This window comes from Gavialis gangeticus, unplaced genomic scaffold, assembly GCF_001723915.1.
Source record: "Gavialis gangeticus isolate Ggan-Ray unplaced genomic scaffold, GavGan_comp1, whole genome shotgun sequence".
NCBI lineage: Eukaryota > Metazoa > Chordata > Crocodylia > Gavialidae > Gavialis > Gavialis gangeticus.
In genome coordinates this window covers 15,502,793-15,515,340 of record NW_017729009.1, presented here as the reverse complement: position 1 = coordinate 15,515,340, position 12,548 = coordinate 15,502,793, and the positions used below count along the sequence as shown (strand labels likewise).

Here is a 12,548-nt window from a genome sequence, read left to right as displayed (position 1 = left end):
TTTTTAAGGTTTTTTTTGGGGGGGGGGGGGGGAGACTGTGCGAGAAGATGGGCATTTCTACCCATACTGCACAGTAAATATGGCAAATTATGCCAACTTGAACATAAATGTGATACCTGCATCATGCCCAATTAGTCAGTTAACACACATGGAGATGCCTTACTGTGCAGTAATGCAGTGTGTGTGGACTGACTTGGAACTAACTTTAGTCCCAAGTCAGTCCACACACAGTGTTAATGCGCTTTAATGCCTGCAGATGTAGACGGTGACCTACTCCTGCTTACTGTGCAGTAAATTTAAGCCAGCATAAATGCATGTGTAGACACGCCCAGTGTGTATTCGCTGAAATTACTACTTTTCACTTAAGCTGGTATAGTCTTATGGAAGGTTTCTCAGGTCCAGGAGAGAATTTCTGGTCTACACATGGAAAAGACTGGTTTCAAGCTTCTTTAATGCATGTTTCTCCTGTTTTTTTCCCATGAAATACTTCTAATGGTCTTAGTTTTTTATCAAAATGCAACAAGGGAGAGATTCTGAGACTAGAACACATATAGACTATCAAAAAAAGTAAAACAAATCAACTTAGAGTTGCTTAATGCATTACAATGAATTAATACAATTTGACTTTATTTAAAAAAGCTTTGTCTTTGAGTGCCCAGAGTAGACGACTCTTTGAGAGCTTTAGGAAAGAATTCCCACCAGTGTGACCACCTACACTTTTACAAGCCTTATGCAGACAAGATTAAGACCTGTAACATTTTTAGTACCGTCTTACTCCAAAGGCAGGGCAAACCAGAAGTGGTGGCAATAGGAATTTCTTCCCCCAGAAATCCCAACTCAAATTACTTAAAGGGACAAGACATCAAAAGATATCCTACTTTAGTGATATATTCAAGAGAAGAAAAATAACTAGTTTTTAAAAAGCCAATCTTGGGTAACCCACAAAACGTGAAAGAGCCCTTTCCTTTTCTCTGTCCCAGAAGAGCGGTATGCTAGGAAACAGAATATAAAAGGACACACATGAGCCTGAAGAACACGGCATGGAGATGAGCCCTTTTTTCCTTACTCTTGACATATATGCAAGGATATAGCAATGTGCATTTTATTAAAGGGTAACATCACTGAATCAAATTTAAAGCTCCTTGTTCTTTTCTTCAAAAAGTTCTCACTATCTTACCTCCTTTCTTGCTTCCTATGCTCATATTTTTCCTATCCCCCCCACCCAGTTCTGAGAATAACTAATCCTTTTAAATTGTTCTCCCAAATTTTGTCCATGCTGATCCGATCCTTATATGAGGAGCTCCTGCCATAGCTCCTCATTTACTTCAAGCTCCCTCTTTTCTCCACAGGATTTGCCAGTCCTAGCTTTTTCATGGAACCAGCTACATCAGATTAGGAATTGTTGCTTTTGAAATAAATATTAGATGACTGAGCAATCTTGTATCCCCTCACCTAGCTATCATTTCTACATTGTTTACTCTTTGGGACAGGACCATGTGTTTTGGGTGGTTTGTACAACATCTACACATTTTTCATTTCACCTAAATAAAATGTACCTTTGACACTTTACAACTCAACAACTCAGAGTAGCAAGGCATATTTTTTGAAACAGAAAATAAAAATGCTCTCCCACATCCCCCCAAAACAGAAGTCTAAAGTTAAGGTGCATCTTATATACTGAAGCTACATAATGAAAAGCAATTAATTTATAATAAAAGTTGATCAGAAGTCAGTTATTTTAAATGCATGTTAAAATCTTTTCAGCCCACAAAATTACCCTAGGGGAGGGTGCATCTTATTCACCAGGAAGTGCAGCATTTTAGCTTAATTGCACTTATAAGACATAGCATTGCTGCTAGAAGGATGTGCTACTGTACTTACAAGGCAAACAGGAATTTTTAAATGTTACAGAAATGTCTTACTTAACCACCAGTTTCATGAAAATCACTTGTTTTTGCACTGGTTACAATGCATGACTGAAAAATACTTTTAGTGATACATTCTCAAGAACTAAAGCAGCAAAGGTTAGAAGAGCTTGCTCGACAGGTGAGGTTCAAAAATTTGTCTCCGATTTGTAAGTAAAATTCTAAGGGGGGGGGGGAGAAAAAAAAAGTCATCGATACACTCCTATATTTATCAGTTTGGTTTCATTTACCACAAAATAGGGCACAGCATTTGATTCAATCCTTTGTGCTTTGCACAAGTGCAAAGTAAAATACCATCCTGGTCAGAAGAATTTAAACACTTCACTGAAGTATTTAAAACCTACTACAACACTTTGCTAGTGTGAGCAGAGCATGTATGTGTGTGCGCGCGTGTGTCAGTGTAAGACGGAAAACAAAAGTGAAACTATTTATCCAGGGGCAAGGCTTTTTCTGATCTTTTATTGGACCAACTGTATACAGAAAAAAAGTCTTGTTTCTTGGATGTTTCCTGAGCCATCACAGCTATGACAACATTGCAACCCTATTATTTATCTCAGATGATCAAAACCCAAACCCTGAAATTAAAATAGGAGAGGAGGGGAGGTGGGGGGAAGCAAACAAACAAACAAACATCTTTATGTTTCAACATGGATATCCAAGGAGACTGGCTTTTGGAAAACCGTGTATCCAACCTGGCAGCAGGACAGGGAGAGTGTGTTTTTTACTATGTATTTGTACAGCGCCTTCAAAGTGGCTCTATGCGCGTGCAAGAGTCAGCTCACTCCCTTCCAAGTTCAAATTTTCTTTATTAATAAAAACGAGTAATAAAGTCCCCCCACGTGCCACATAGCATATAATGCTGGCCAGAGAAAGGATTGCTTACACAAGGAAGTTGTGCCAGTTTAGCTCAAGGTGTTATTTTAGGTAGATTTACACAAAGATGTACAAAAGGCTTGATGGCCAGATATTGCAGTGCACTTTGATCTTCATGAAAATAAGGCTGGTTTCATTTGAAGTGAGGGGCATTTATGCTATCCTTTGCACCTGTTTAGCTGCGGCCTGGTTTGCTCATGTTATGCTAATATAAAAACTTATTTCAAGTAGGGATGGGATTCATTAAATTAAGCCGGATACAGTTCTGTGTGTGCATATAATTGTATGGATACAAGATGCCTTATGGTATAAAACTTTACTATGCTTCCATTATGGAAATAAACCTTATAGCTACAAGCCCCTTTATACCAGGAAAACAGGTGTTCACATTACAGTGATACATATAGTGTTACATATAGATAAAGCAATACAGCTTTTTGTATATTTACCTAGATTAGTTTGAGAAAATGTAACTTAAACCAGGATAGCTTTTTGATGAAGGCAAGGTCCAAGTCAAGCCATTTCCTGTCAGGCACATTGTCTGTAAAATGATGTTGTAGAGCATTACTTTGTCAAAGACTCAGCAGCAGGCTGCAGTTGAGCAGGACAGAGTTCACAATTCAGTTTTCACCACTATTCAGTGAGATCCTAAAGACAAATCTGGACTTTGCACTGGTGTTCTTCTATGGCCATAGGTAAGATTCAATGAAGCCAGTGCAACTCTCTACAGATGCAGAGAATCTACCAACTCCCATACACATCTGAACAGCCGAATGCAGACAGGTATTTTAGCTGATTTCAAAGTTGTCAAGAAAGTGTTTTCCTCACCTAAAAGGTCCAGTTGTGGAAAATCTCTCTCGTTTTTGAGTGATCAATTGTTTTTCTCGTCTCCTTTTTCAAACCCCCAAAAATCTAATTAGCATAGCATTTTCTTATTTAGTGGAACATATTGTCCTGGGATAAAAGGTTGTGTTGTAACACTGAATGTCTAGATAGCAACCACTAAAATGCCAAACCCCAAGTACCAAATGCAGACACACAGGGCCAAGTTTACATCTAAATATTGTCAAAGCTGCTATTTTAACCATATTTTTTTTACATGAAAATATTCTGAGTAAATTTTCTTGAGTAATGTAACAAAGCAGTTTAGATCTTCTGTTTGAAATGGCTTCTACATGGAGATCAGACCATCAAGAAAATGGTTTTTACAACGTGATTTGCATGCAGTGAAACAAGCCATTCTGGACAGTCAGAATGGAAAGTGTTTTCTCAACACCAATTGGAGCAACCATTTCCTCTAAGCCCCCACTATTAATACATACACTTAACAGCTTTTTGTGTTGCAGTCTAAATTAGTGTATCAGCAGAATGCTAGAAAAACACAATTTTCCAAAAGCATAAAAGACAAGCAAATAGTAGACAAAATACTCCATATATCAAAACATTCTCTCTCAAGGGTATTTTGTGCTGCTCATTGACTTCTGTTTTTATCACCATGGCGGGAGACCAGTGCACTTTTTTCCTGATTAACATGAAACTATTACATTTTCATTTTCCATTGCTAAGGCAACTAAAGCAGAATGCTATTGTAAAAGTAACTCTGAACATCTGCACCATCCACATTCTCGGTCCCTAGGCCAAAGGAGTTCAAGTGGGCTTCAGAAGCGGCCCACTTAGTGACGGATGGAGATGGAAAATTATGGTGGCTCACTGAGCAAATACACTGTTGGACAGTTCCTGCAGCAGCAATGGTGTGCAGGAATACTTCAAAGGCAACAATTAACCCATATTCATAGCCCTAGCTACACATGTACACAGTCTTTACAATGAACTATTAAGCAAAGCCCAAACCCCCATCAAGACTAAACTCCCAATTGGTGCCAAGCACATCAAAAAGGACCTCTCTTCTGTTATGAAGGTAGACATAAATAAAAGTATTTTCCATAACTCTGAAGTGGAAATGTAGTGTATAGGGTCCAAAAGCAGCAAACGTCTTCACAATTTAGCTTGGGGGGGGTGGGGGGGAGGTCAGTTATACTACTTATAAAGAAAGCCTGGCAACTCAAACTGTCAACTTGCTTAAAGCAATTTATTGCTCTGCCTCACAATGTGTAAAAATATCACTCTCTGCACTTTAAATTCTTGGGATAAACAGCAAAGCTTGCCTTAGTATGTAGGTAAGAGCTTTCAATGATAAGTTTGAAATTTGATTTCATCCTTCTCTCTTACTCGGTCTGGAAATATGGTCAATCTGATCGATCCACATACAACAGATTTCAAGTAAAACAGAACACTTCCCTTTGCTATATGCAGCGTTCCCCGGAAGAGGATTCGATGGGAGATATCCTTAAATTTTATCTTTTTGAAACAGATGTACCTCTAGTGATCTGAGAACAGGACTCACAAGTTCTAATCTCAGCTTTGACATAGATCCTCTTATGCCCTTGGGCAAGTCGGAACATTTCTCATACTGTTTCCCCAGCTTTAACATTGAATTCATACTCATTTATTTACCAACTACACAGGCGTGTTGCGAGGATTAACTTTTGTAATGTGCTTGGAAAGCACAACATGCTATACAAGTACTACAGGAAGCTGCTATTATCATTGTGTCCTACAGACCTTATTTTTGTCAAAATACAGCCATGCTAACTTAGTTAACAGGCACAATATTGGCAGTCTGCTGAGCTGTACAGGGAAGCTGTGAGCAGACAGATACAGTTGGGCTTGCTCGTAAATTGGTGGGAATTACGCATGGAATTACACTGCAATGTTTAGCATTTCAGAATTTCCAAGTACCTTTCACATCTGGAAGTCAGCACATTCTTAGATGCGTACACATTCACAAAAATCTCAAAATAATTAAGCATTTCGGATGCACAAAGAAGGCAGAGTAGAACTGAAAAGCAACATGTTCAGTAGGAACAAGTACACAAGGATTTTAAAATTAGATGATTGCTTATATTTTGCAAAATGTTAGTTTTCCATCTTTCCATCTACGATCTTAACTTAATGTTCTTGTCACATTGGGATGCCACCCCGCAGACAGCAACAGAGCTACTCATTCACATAAAATCACGTATATTAAACTGTTTGCAAGATTGGAACCAGAGTCCATTTCTATACGTTCGGGCCAATTTTAATACGCTTATTTATTAAACTTGTGCCCAGCTGTGTTTTTTTTGGTGGTGTGCATATTATTTAAGAGCATGGAAAGCTATTTGCCAAAAACTACAACTGTACAAATGGTTTTTAGTGGCTCCTGTGAAGGAAAGGATCAGTCTTTAAATCAATGAGACTTGAGCATGTGCTTAACTTGAAGCATACACTCATGTGTTTTTCCAATTTGGGGCCAATAAAACAAGGGTTTGAAAAAGGAAGGAAAAAACCCCCAGAAAACAAAAACCTACCCTACAGTAAGGGCAAGAATCCTCCTAAATAAACAGAACTTTGTTGGAAACTGATGTAAAACAAAGTACAGATGCCAGCTCCCACAGTTATGAAGAAAGCCACCCAGATATGAGCCTGATGATATGCCATTTTCTTGGGAGTACGGACGTATTGCTCAAGTGCTACCAGTGCCTGTAGCTCAAGCAAGCTGTAGCAGCAGAGTGAAATTAAGACCACCACTGCATGGAGGACCCCGAAACACTGAACATGTCAAAAAACAATCAGCGGCACAGTGCTACTACTGCATGGCAAACTTATGAGCAGCAACAGCAGCCACAGTGGAGATATCCTAAGGGCAAGCGGACCCAAAAAAGCAGAAGCTAGGTGATGGGGAACCAGGAAGAGGAATCTATGCCATTCTACCTATCCCCTAGCAAATACAGGAGGCTCTGAAGGAGTAACAGAGAAACATTTGAGAGATGTTCCCTGGCCTGCACGAAGCAAGTTTGTGGCAAGAGTACACTTCATAACTGACACCCTTACTGGCAGTCGCAGCAAAAGCCCTAAGGATTAAAGAACAATCTATTTCTCTCATCATCTATGAGGGATACCAGTAGGACAGTAAGTTTTGACTGCTTCTGTATTGTATTAGACTTGTTTTGTGAAGGGAACCTTTGGTCTTCAGTGTTATTCAACCTGCAATTTTCATAAGCACTAAAACTCACCCCCCAAAAAACTCATGCACACAAGGGAAGGTTTCTAGATTTCAGCTTTGCCCAAGTTAGAGAAGAAAACTATCCACAGCTGCCAACTGTGTACTGTTTCTATTCCATATACACCTACAACACTTTTCTATCATTCTGCTCCGCTACTTCAAGCAGGTTTCTTAGACATTTCAGTACAATGCCTGTTCATAAAAATACATTAAAAGCAGAGTGACAGCAGAATGCACTTGTGATAAGAGCAACATGATTTTTGACCTCTCAAGGTTGATAATAATACTATGGTACAGGTAGGCTTGTAGATCTTATTCCTGGCCCGTTCTAAAAAGTTGTTATAACAGCTTGAACACAGGCTTGCAACTGAAGACACTATTTAGAAAAAAAAAAAGTGTATAGTGCTGGGTAAACCATGTTGAAAATGTTTCCACCTCGTGCTAGTTATGGCTTTATTCACTGCAGTGCCTCACTTGTGCTATGATAGTTCTGTTCTACTTGCAAATCTGCTACACCCAAGAAAAGTGCCTTTAAAAATCTGTTACTCTGCCTGTGTAACAGTTGCATACTGTCCCAATATTTCAGGTAACCCATAACTTTCCCAGCTACTGCCAAATTAGCATATAAAAGATGTCTTTTCATATCATTTTCTTCAAACCAGTGCAAGTAGTAAAAACTTACTACAATGCATTTTATGAAATCATGACTTTATTTAAACTGCTTGAATATATATGATGGCATCAACAACCACAGAATATTTTCAGAATCCTCTACAAGCCACAAAGTATGCCTTTAGATCCATTTTTAGATCCACACTGCACTGATCCAAGCATGAGGGCCACAAACTCCAAACCTGGGATACTGGTGAAGAGGAAATGGAACACAGATCCTCTCCCACCCAGCCAAGATTTTGATAAAAAGCAGAAGTAAACCATGATCTGAATACTCTTGATTCCTTGTGGGTACAGGAGAAAAAGTTCAAAAAAAAAAAAAACTTATCAGAATCCAGTAGGACCACCACAATTAATAGCCCATCCTCTTCCCAGTTTCATACCTTTCTAACTTGGTTGTTTTAAACTGCTATCAGGTTAAAATTTGATACACTATAAAAGGCGTCACTCCAGAAACAATACATTTTAGACTGGCAAAGTTAGTGTTCTCCATGTGCTCCTGTTCATAAAAAGTAGTATTATCAGGCACTTGACAGTAAGATTAATACAGATATTGACATCTTATATGCAGTTTGCCTTATACTAAACAGTAACAGGACTTTGCGAGTCTGGAAAGGAAGCAACTGGTACTTCAATTTTTTTTTGTTTGGAAAATAAACTACAGAGCATGTGCCATATAGTGAGTAATACTTTTCATAAGAGGACTCCAAATTGTCATCACTTGGTACACACATTTTTGCACATGCAGCTTTTGCTCTTAAAGTTGCATTAGCACATAGCTCTCCAATTTGAACATCCAAACATAATACTTGCTCATACAAGTACTGTAGCTGCAATTTCACAAGTGGGTTAGACAGCCTTTAAAATTCTCCGTACTGCACCATAACCTGCGGTATTATTTGCTACCTTTATAGACAGCAATCTATACTCTTCCCACTAATAATGTATATAAATCCCACGCAAGGTAAAGGCAGTTACAAGTGCATGCATCTAGACAGTATTGAGTTCACAGCACCTACACCTGAGACCAGATACTCAGGAAGGCTCAGCACCTCAGCCCTCAGTTTAAGCTTTGCTGAATATTTGGCCATTAAATTTACATAAAAGAAGCAAGCATAACTATTTCAAAAGTTATGCTGCTGAGTGACAGAACAAAAGGGTAGCTCTTGGGAGCTTTTAGGGACCCCTTCCCCAAGTGTACTAACAGAACTTTATCCTAAAATTTAAAGATTAGACCTGCAAAGCATTTACTTTGGGGATTTTTTGGACTATGCACAGATGTAGTAGAATCCTGGGCCAAAGGATTAGGACCTTTGTTCATAAAGGTAATATTTTCATATGCTGTTGAAGTGGTTTGAAGCCACCAACATTTTTTCCCTAATAAAAAGATACTTCTGTCCAACAGCTATTCTCCATAACTGACTTTACAATACAATATTACCATGTCACTATGGAGTTATTCATCTACCTTTCAAAGTCATCAAGAGTAAAAGACAAATTTGATTTACACTGTAGCAAAGGAAACTTTTCAGGATTTTAAGATGCTTTGCTGGGATTTCAAGGTCAGGGACTTATCAATAAACTGAAAAACAGATTTGAAATATCAGCATGTCATTCTTACAGAGAATATCTGTCTATACAATGAAAATGTTCTGTATATTTTAAGTGCTAATTGGATGTTAAAATACTCTGGACATTTGACAGGCTTCACTGAGCTATACAATGGCACATACTGTAGGTGGAACATTATGCAGAAAGATACTGAGCCTAGCAAACACATTGTTTTGCTACACTCTTAGCTGGTAAGACCATCACTTTAAGGATGGTTAGTAATTTCAAGATTTTTTTACTAAACTAACACCATCAAATTGCACACCGTTGATTTCATTAGGTATTAGTAATAAAATGTAATTAGGTGCTCTTTGTATAATAGTAATGCCACCTAAAAATACTGCATTGAAAATACTGATTAACAAGAACAGAGATACTACCACATCCTGCCAATAAAAGGAGGGATCCACAGATGAGTCCATCCAATATTTTTCAGTTCAAAATTAAAATTGGACACAAGCCCCATTTAAAACAGTAAACATCTAACTTAAAACCTCAAAAATCAAGCACACTTCAGAAAGGAGAAAACTAATCCTCAGAAGGCAAAAGCTTTTTATTATGCCTTTATTTCACCCCTTCTGTCTAGGACTAGACTCCCTGTTCAAAGATGCCTCAGCACACAGCATGCTCTGAACTACTACAGAAGCTGCAACCCTAGACACAACAGGGTGAGGTAAGGACAGAGTAAAATTCCCTTTACGTTGAAGGGACACTAACAGAAGAGCATCATCCAAAATGCATAAAAGCACAAAGTCGGATTTTTAACATATTTGTAAGAAAAGGAGGCAGCTTTCTTGCATTGTACCTGGTGCTGCACTACTAAGCAACGTGCGTCTTGAATGGTAGTAGGGGCATACAGGGACAGACAAGGAAAAGGAGCACTGTGCTAGGCAAGTGAGGTTACGTGAATTACTGACAAAACTGTTTCAAAAGTCAAGATGCATTTAATGACAAAGAAATGGCAATGGGTGTTCACATATCCCAGTCTCACACAGCGCCAGCTTGCAGCTCTGTCCATGCTTGCATTTCAATAAAAAGGGAGATTTAAGCAGCAGCTTTTCTAAAAACAATTCTATGTCAACATGCTCTGGTCACCTGAACCAGCATAACAAACGTGACATATCCCATGCCACTGTTCAAAACCGGGTGATTCTCCAACATACAGGTTTCCCCAGGATGAGAGACCCAATCAAGGTATATCATCCACTCATCTGCCCCTCAGCAACAGACACCATCACAAAATAAAAGCCTCAGGCCTTTGCTTACCTGGCGGCAACTGAAAGTTCTGAATATTAGTTGGATTCTGAGGTGGCTGAGGCAGACGAGGTGCTAAAACTGTAGGAGTCAAAGTTGCTCTGATACCACTTGTCGTTGCTGCTGGAGTCCTTGGCAGATTTTGTGCCACTGTATTGGCAGTGCCCTTAGCCATCCCCGTAGGAGTACCAGGAGCTGCTGGAGGTATCCCACCAGGATTGGGGGCCACATTAGAGAGCCCAGCTTGCATAGTTTGCCCAATGATCATGTTACCCCCTGTAGTACTGGGCTGGCCACTAGCAGCCAGTGTCTGCTGTTGGGAAACTGCCTGCACTATAGTTTTAGGAGACTCTGATTTGATGACCTGCGTGGTGGGGGCTGCCGACACACTGGAACCAGGTTGGCTGTTCACAAGCGATGTCTGGAGGGCAACTCCAGATCCCACAGTGGCTGCAGCAACAGCAGGAAAATTCCCCACACTGATGGTTGAATTGATCACAGTATTGCTCCCATTCTGGGTGGCTGCAGCAGCTGCAGCAACCGTGGGTCCTGCTGTATGAATCGGTGGCCTCACCAGTGCTACAGTAGCCCCCCCGCTTCCAATGCTTGGTGGTGGCTGTGAGGAGATCACCGTGGGTGAGGAAGAGGCAGAGGAGACAGCAGTGCTGAGGAAAGAAGTCTGGATGACAGTGCTGGAAGCTGATGGCAAAACAGCATTAACAGTATTTGCTTTCCCCACCGATCCAGGTCCATTGTTAACTAGAGGGGCAACAGCAGGTGCAGAAACAGGATTAGCAGTTGCAGGAGTCCCAGAGAAAGCAGCACTTCCGGAGTGGTGAGAGTTCATCACCACATTACTCCCATTCAAAGTTTGCACGGTTGTGGTCCCAATTTTGCCATTCCTGGTGGACAAGGAGGTTGCCATGGTGCTGATAACCACCGATTTGCCCTGACTGAGGGTCCCTGGAGCAGCAGTAACTTCAGATCCTCCTCCTCCTCCTGCAGCTGCTGCTGTAGCTGCTGCAGTGGTGGTGCTGGTGCTGGTCGTTGTAGCTCCATCCAGAGCTGAACTCTGGGACCTGGTGTTATGGTTAATAACACCCCCTTGCACTCCTCCAGCGCCTACAACAACAAGAAGGAGGTTACAAGAGAATGTGCAGGAGACAACAGAAGCATGGGAAGCATTCTCCCCACAAGCGGCCTTTCCCCCCCACCATGCTGCCTGCAATAACAGGGGTGAGAATACGCAGACGAAGAAGAGCTACAAGGCAGTTAATCCCAAGGCCCCCTAGTCTCCCATTAGCAACGTTATTAATTATAATGCCCACTTGCACCAAGGAGGGAAATCAGACGCCTGATAGGACACAATACAGACCATGACTGGGGAGATGTTTCTTTTCCTTCAACCTATTTCTCTTTCATTCTAGGGACTGACATGATGTCTAATAACTTCAGCTCCTGCAACTATAAGGGGGAAAAAAAAACTGACAGCGAGACAGAGAGCCTGGGAAATCCATTAATAAGGTGCATTCCCCATGCCTTGTACACCTGACGTGGGCTACCCTCCTCATCCTATCAGCTGCCAGAGTGGCAGCTAGTTGCTGGAGCATCTAGTTCAACTACTGCAATAAGAGGAGGTGGGGACAAGAGAACCGAGAGCATGACGAGGGGAAAGCTCTTAGGGGAAAGAGTGGACAGGATCTGCTCTTTATGGTTATGGGAACCTGAGAACCAAAACCATAAAAATAAAGTAAAATCATAAAGAAGAGAAGATAGATGCTGGCACTGAGAAGGAACATTATGATGCAGCTTCTTGCCCCCAGAGCTCTTCATGCCCCTTGGCAAGGCCTGGTATTATGACTAACACCAGCTTAGATACTTCAGGTCCTGCATTAAAGAGAGAGAGAAATGGGAACGGGGCAGTCACTGACAGATACACTAAGAGGCACATCATACAGGGGACCCTCCCCCATAATCCCTGCTGCTATGATTTAATATCAACAACCTCTTAGCAAAAGGAAAAAAAAACAAAAAAGGGGGGGATTGAGCAGGAGACAAGCAGCACAAGACAACATTTTCCCTCCCTCAAAAAAAAAAAAAAAAAAAAA

General features: G+C 40.6%; 1 protein-coding gene across 1 annotated transcript in view; it reads right to left on the bottom strand.

Annotated features, from left to right (window-relative positions):
- TAF4 (TATA-box binding protein associated factor 4) overlaps positions 1–12,548 on the bottom strand; it is a 51,034-nt gene that overhangs the window by 38,023 nt on the left and 463 nt on the right. The window contains exon 2 of the mRNA XM_019510160.1: positions 10,453–11,562. Within this exon, the coding sequence (XP_019365705.1) occupies positions 10,453–11,562 (1,110 nt within the window). The remainder of the gene's footprint in view (positions 1–10,452; positions 11,563–12,548) is intronic.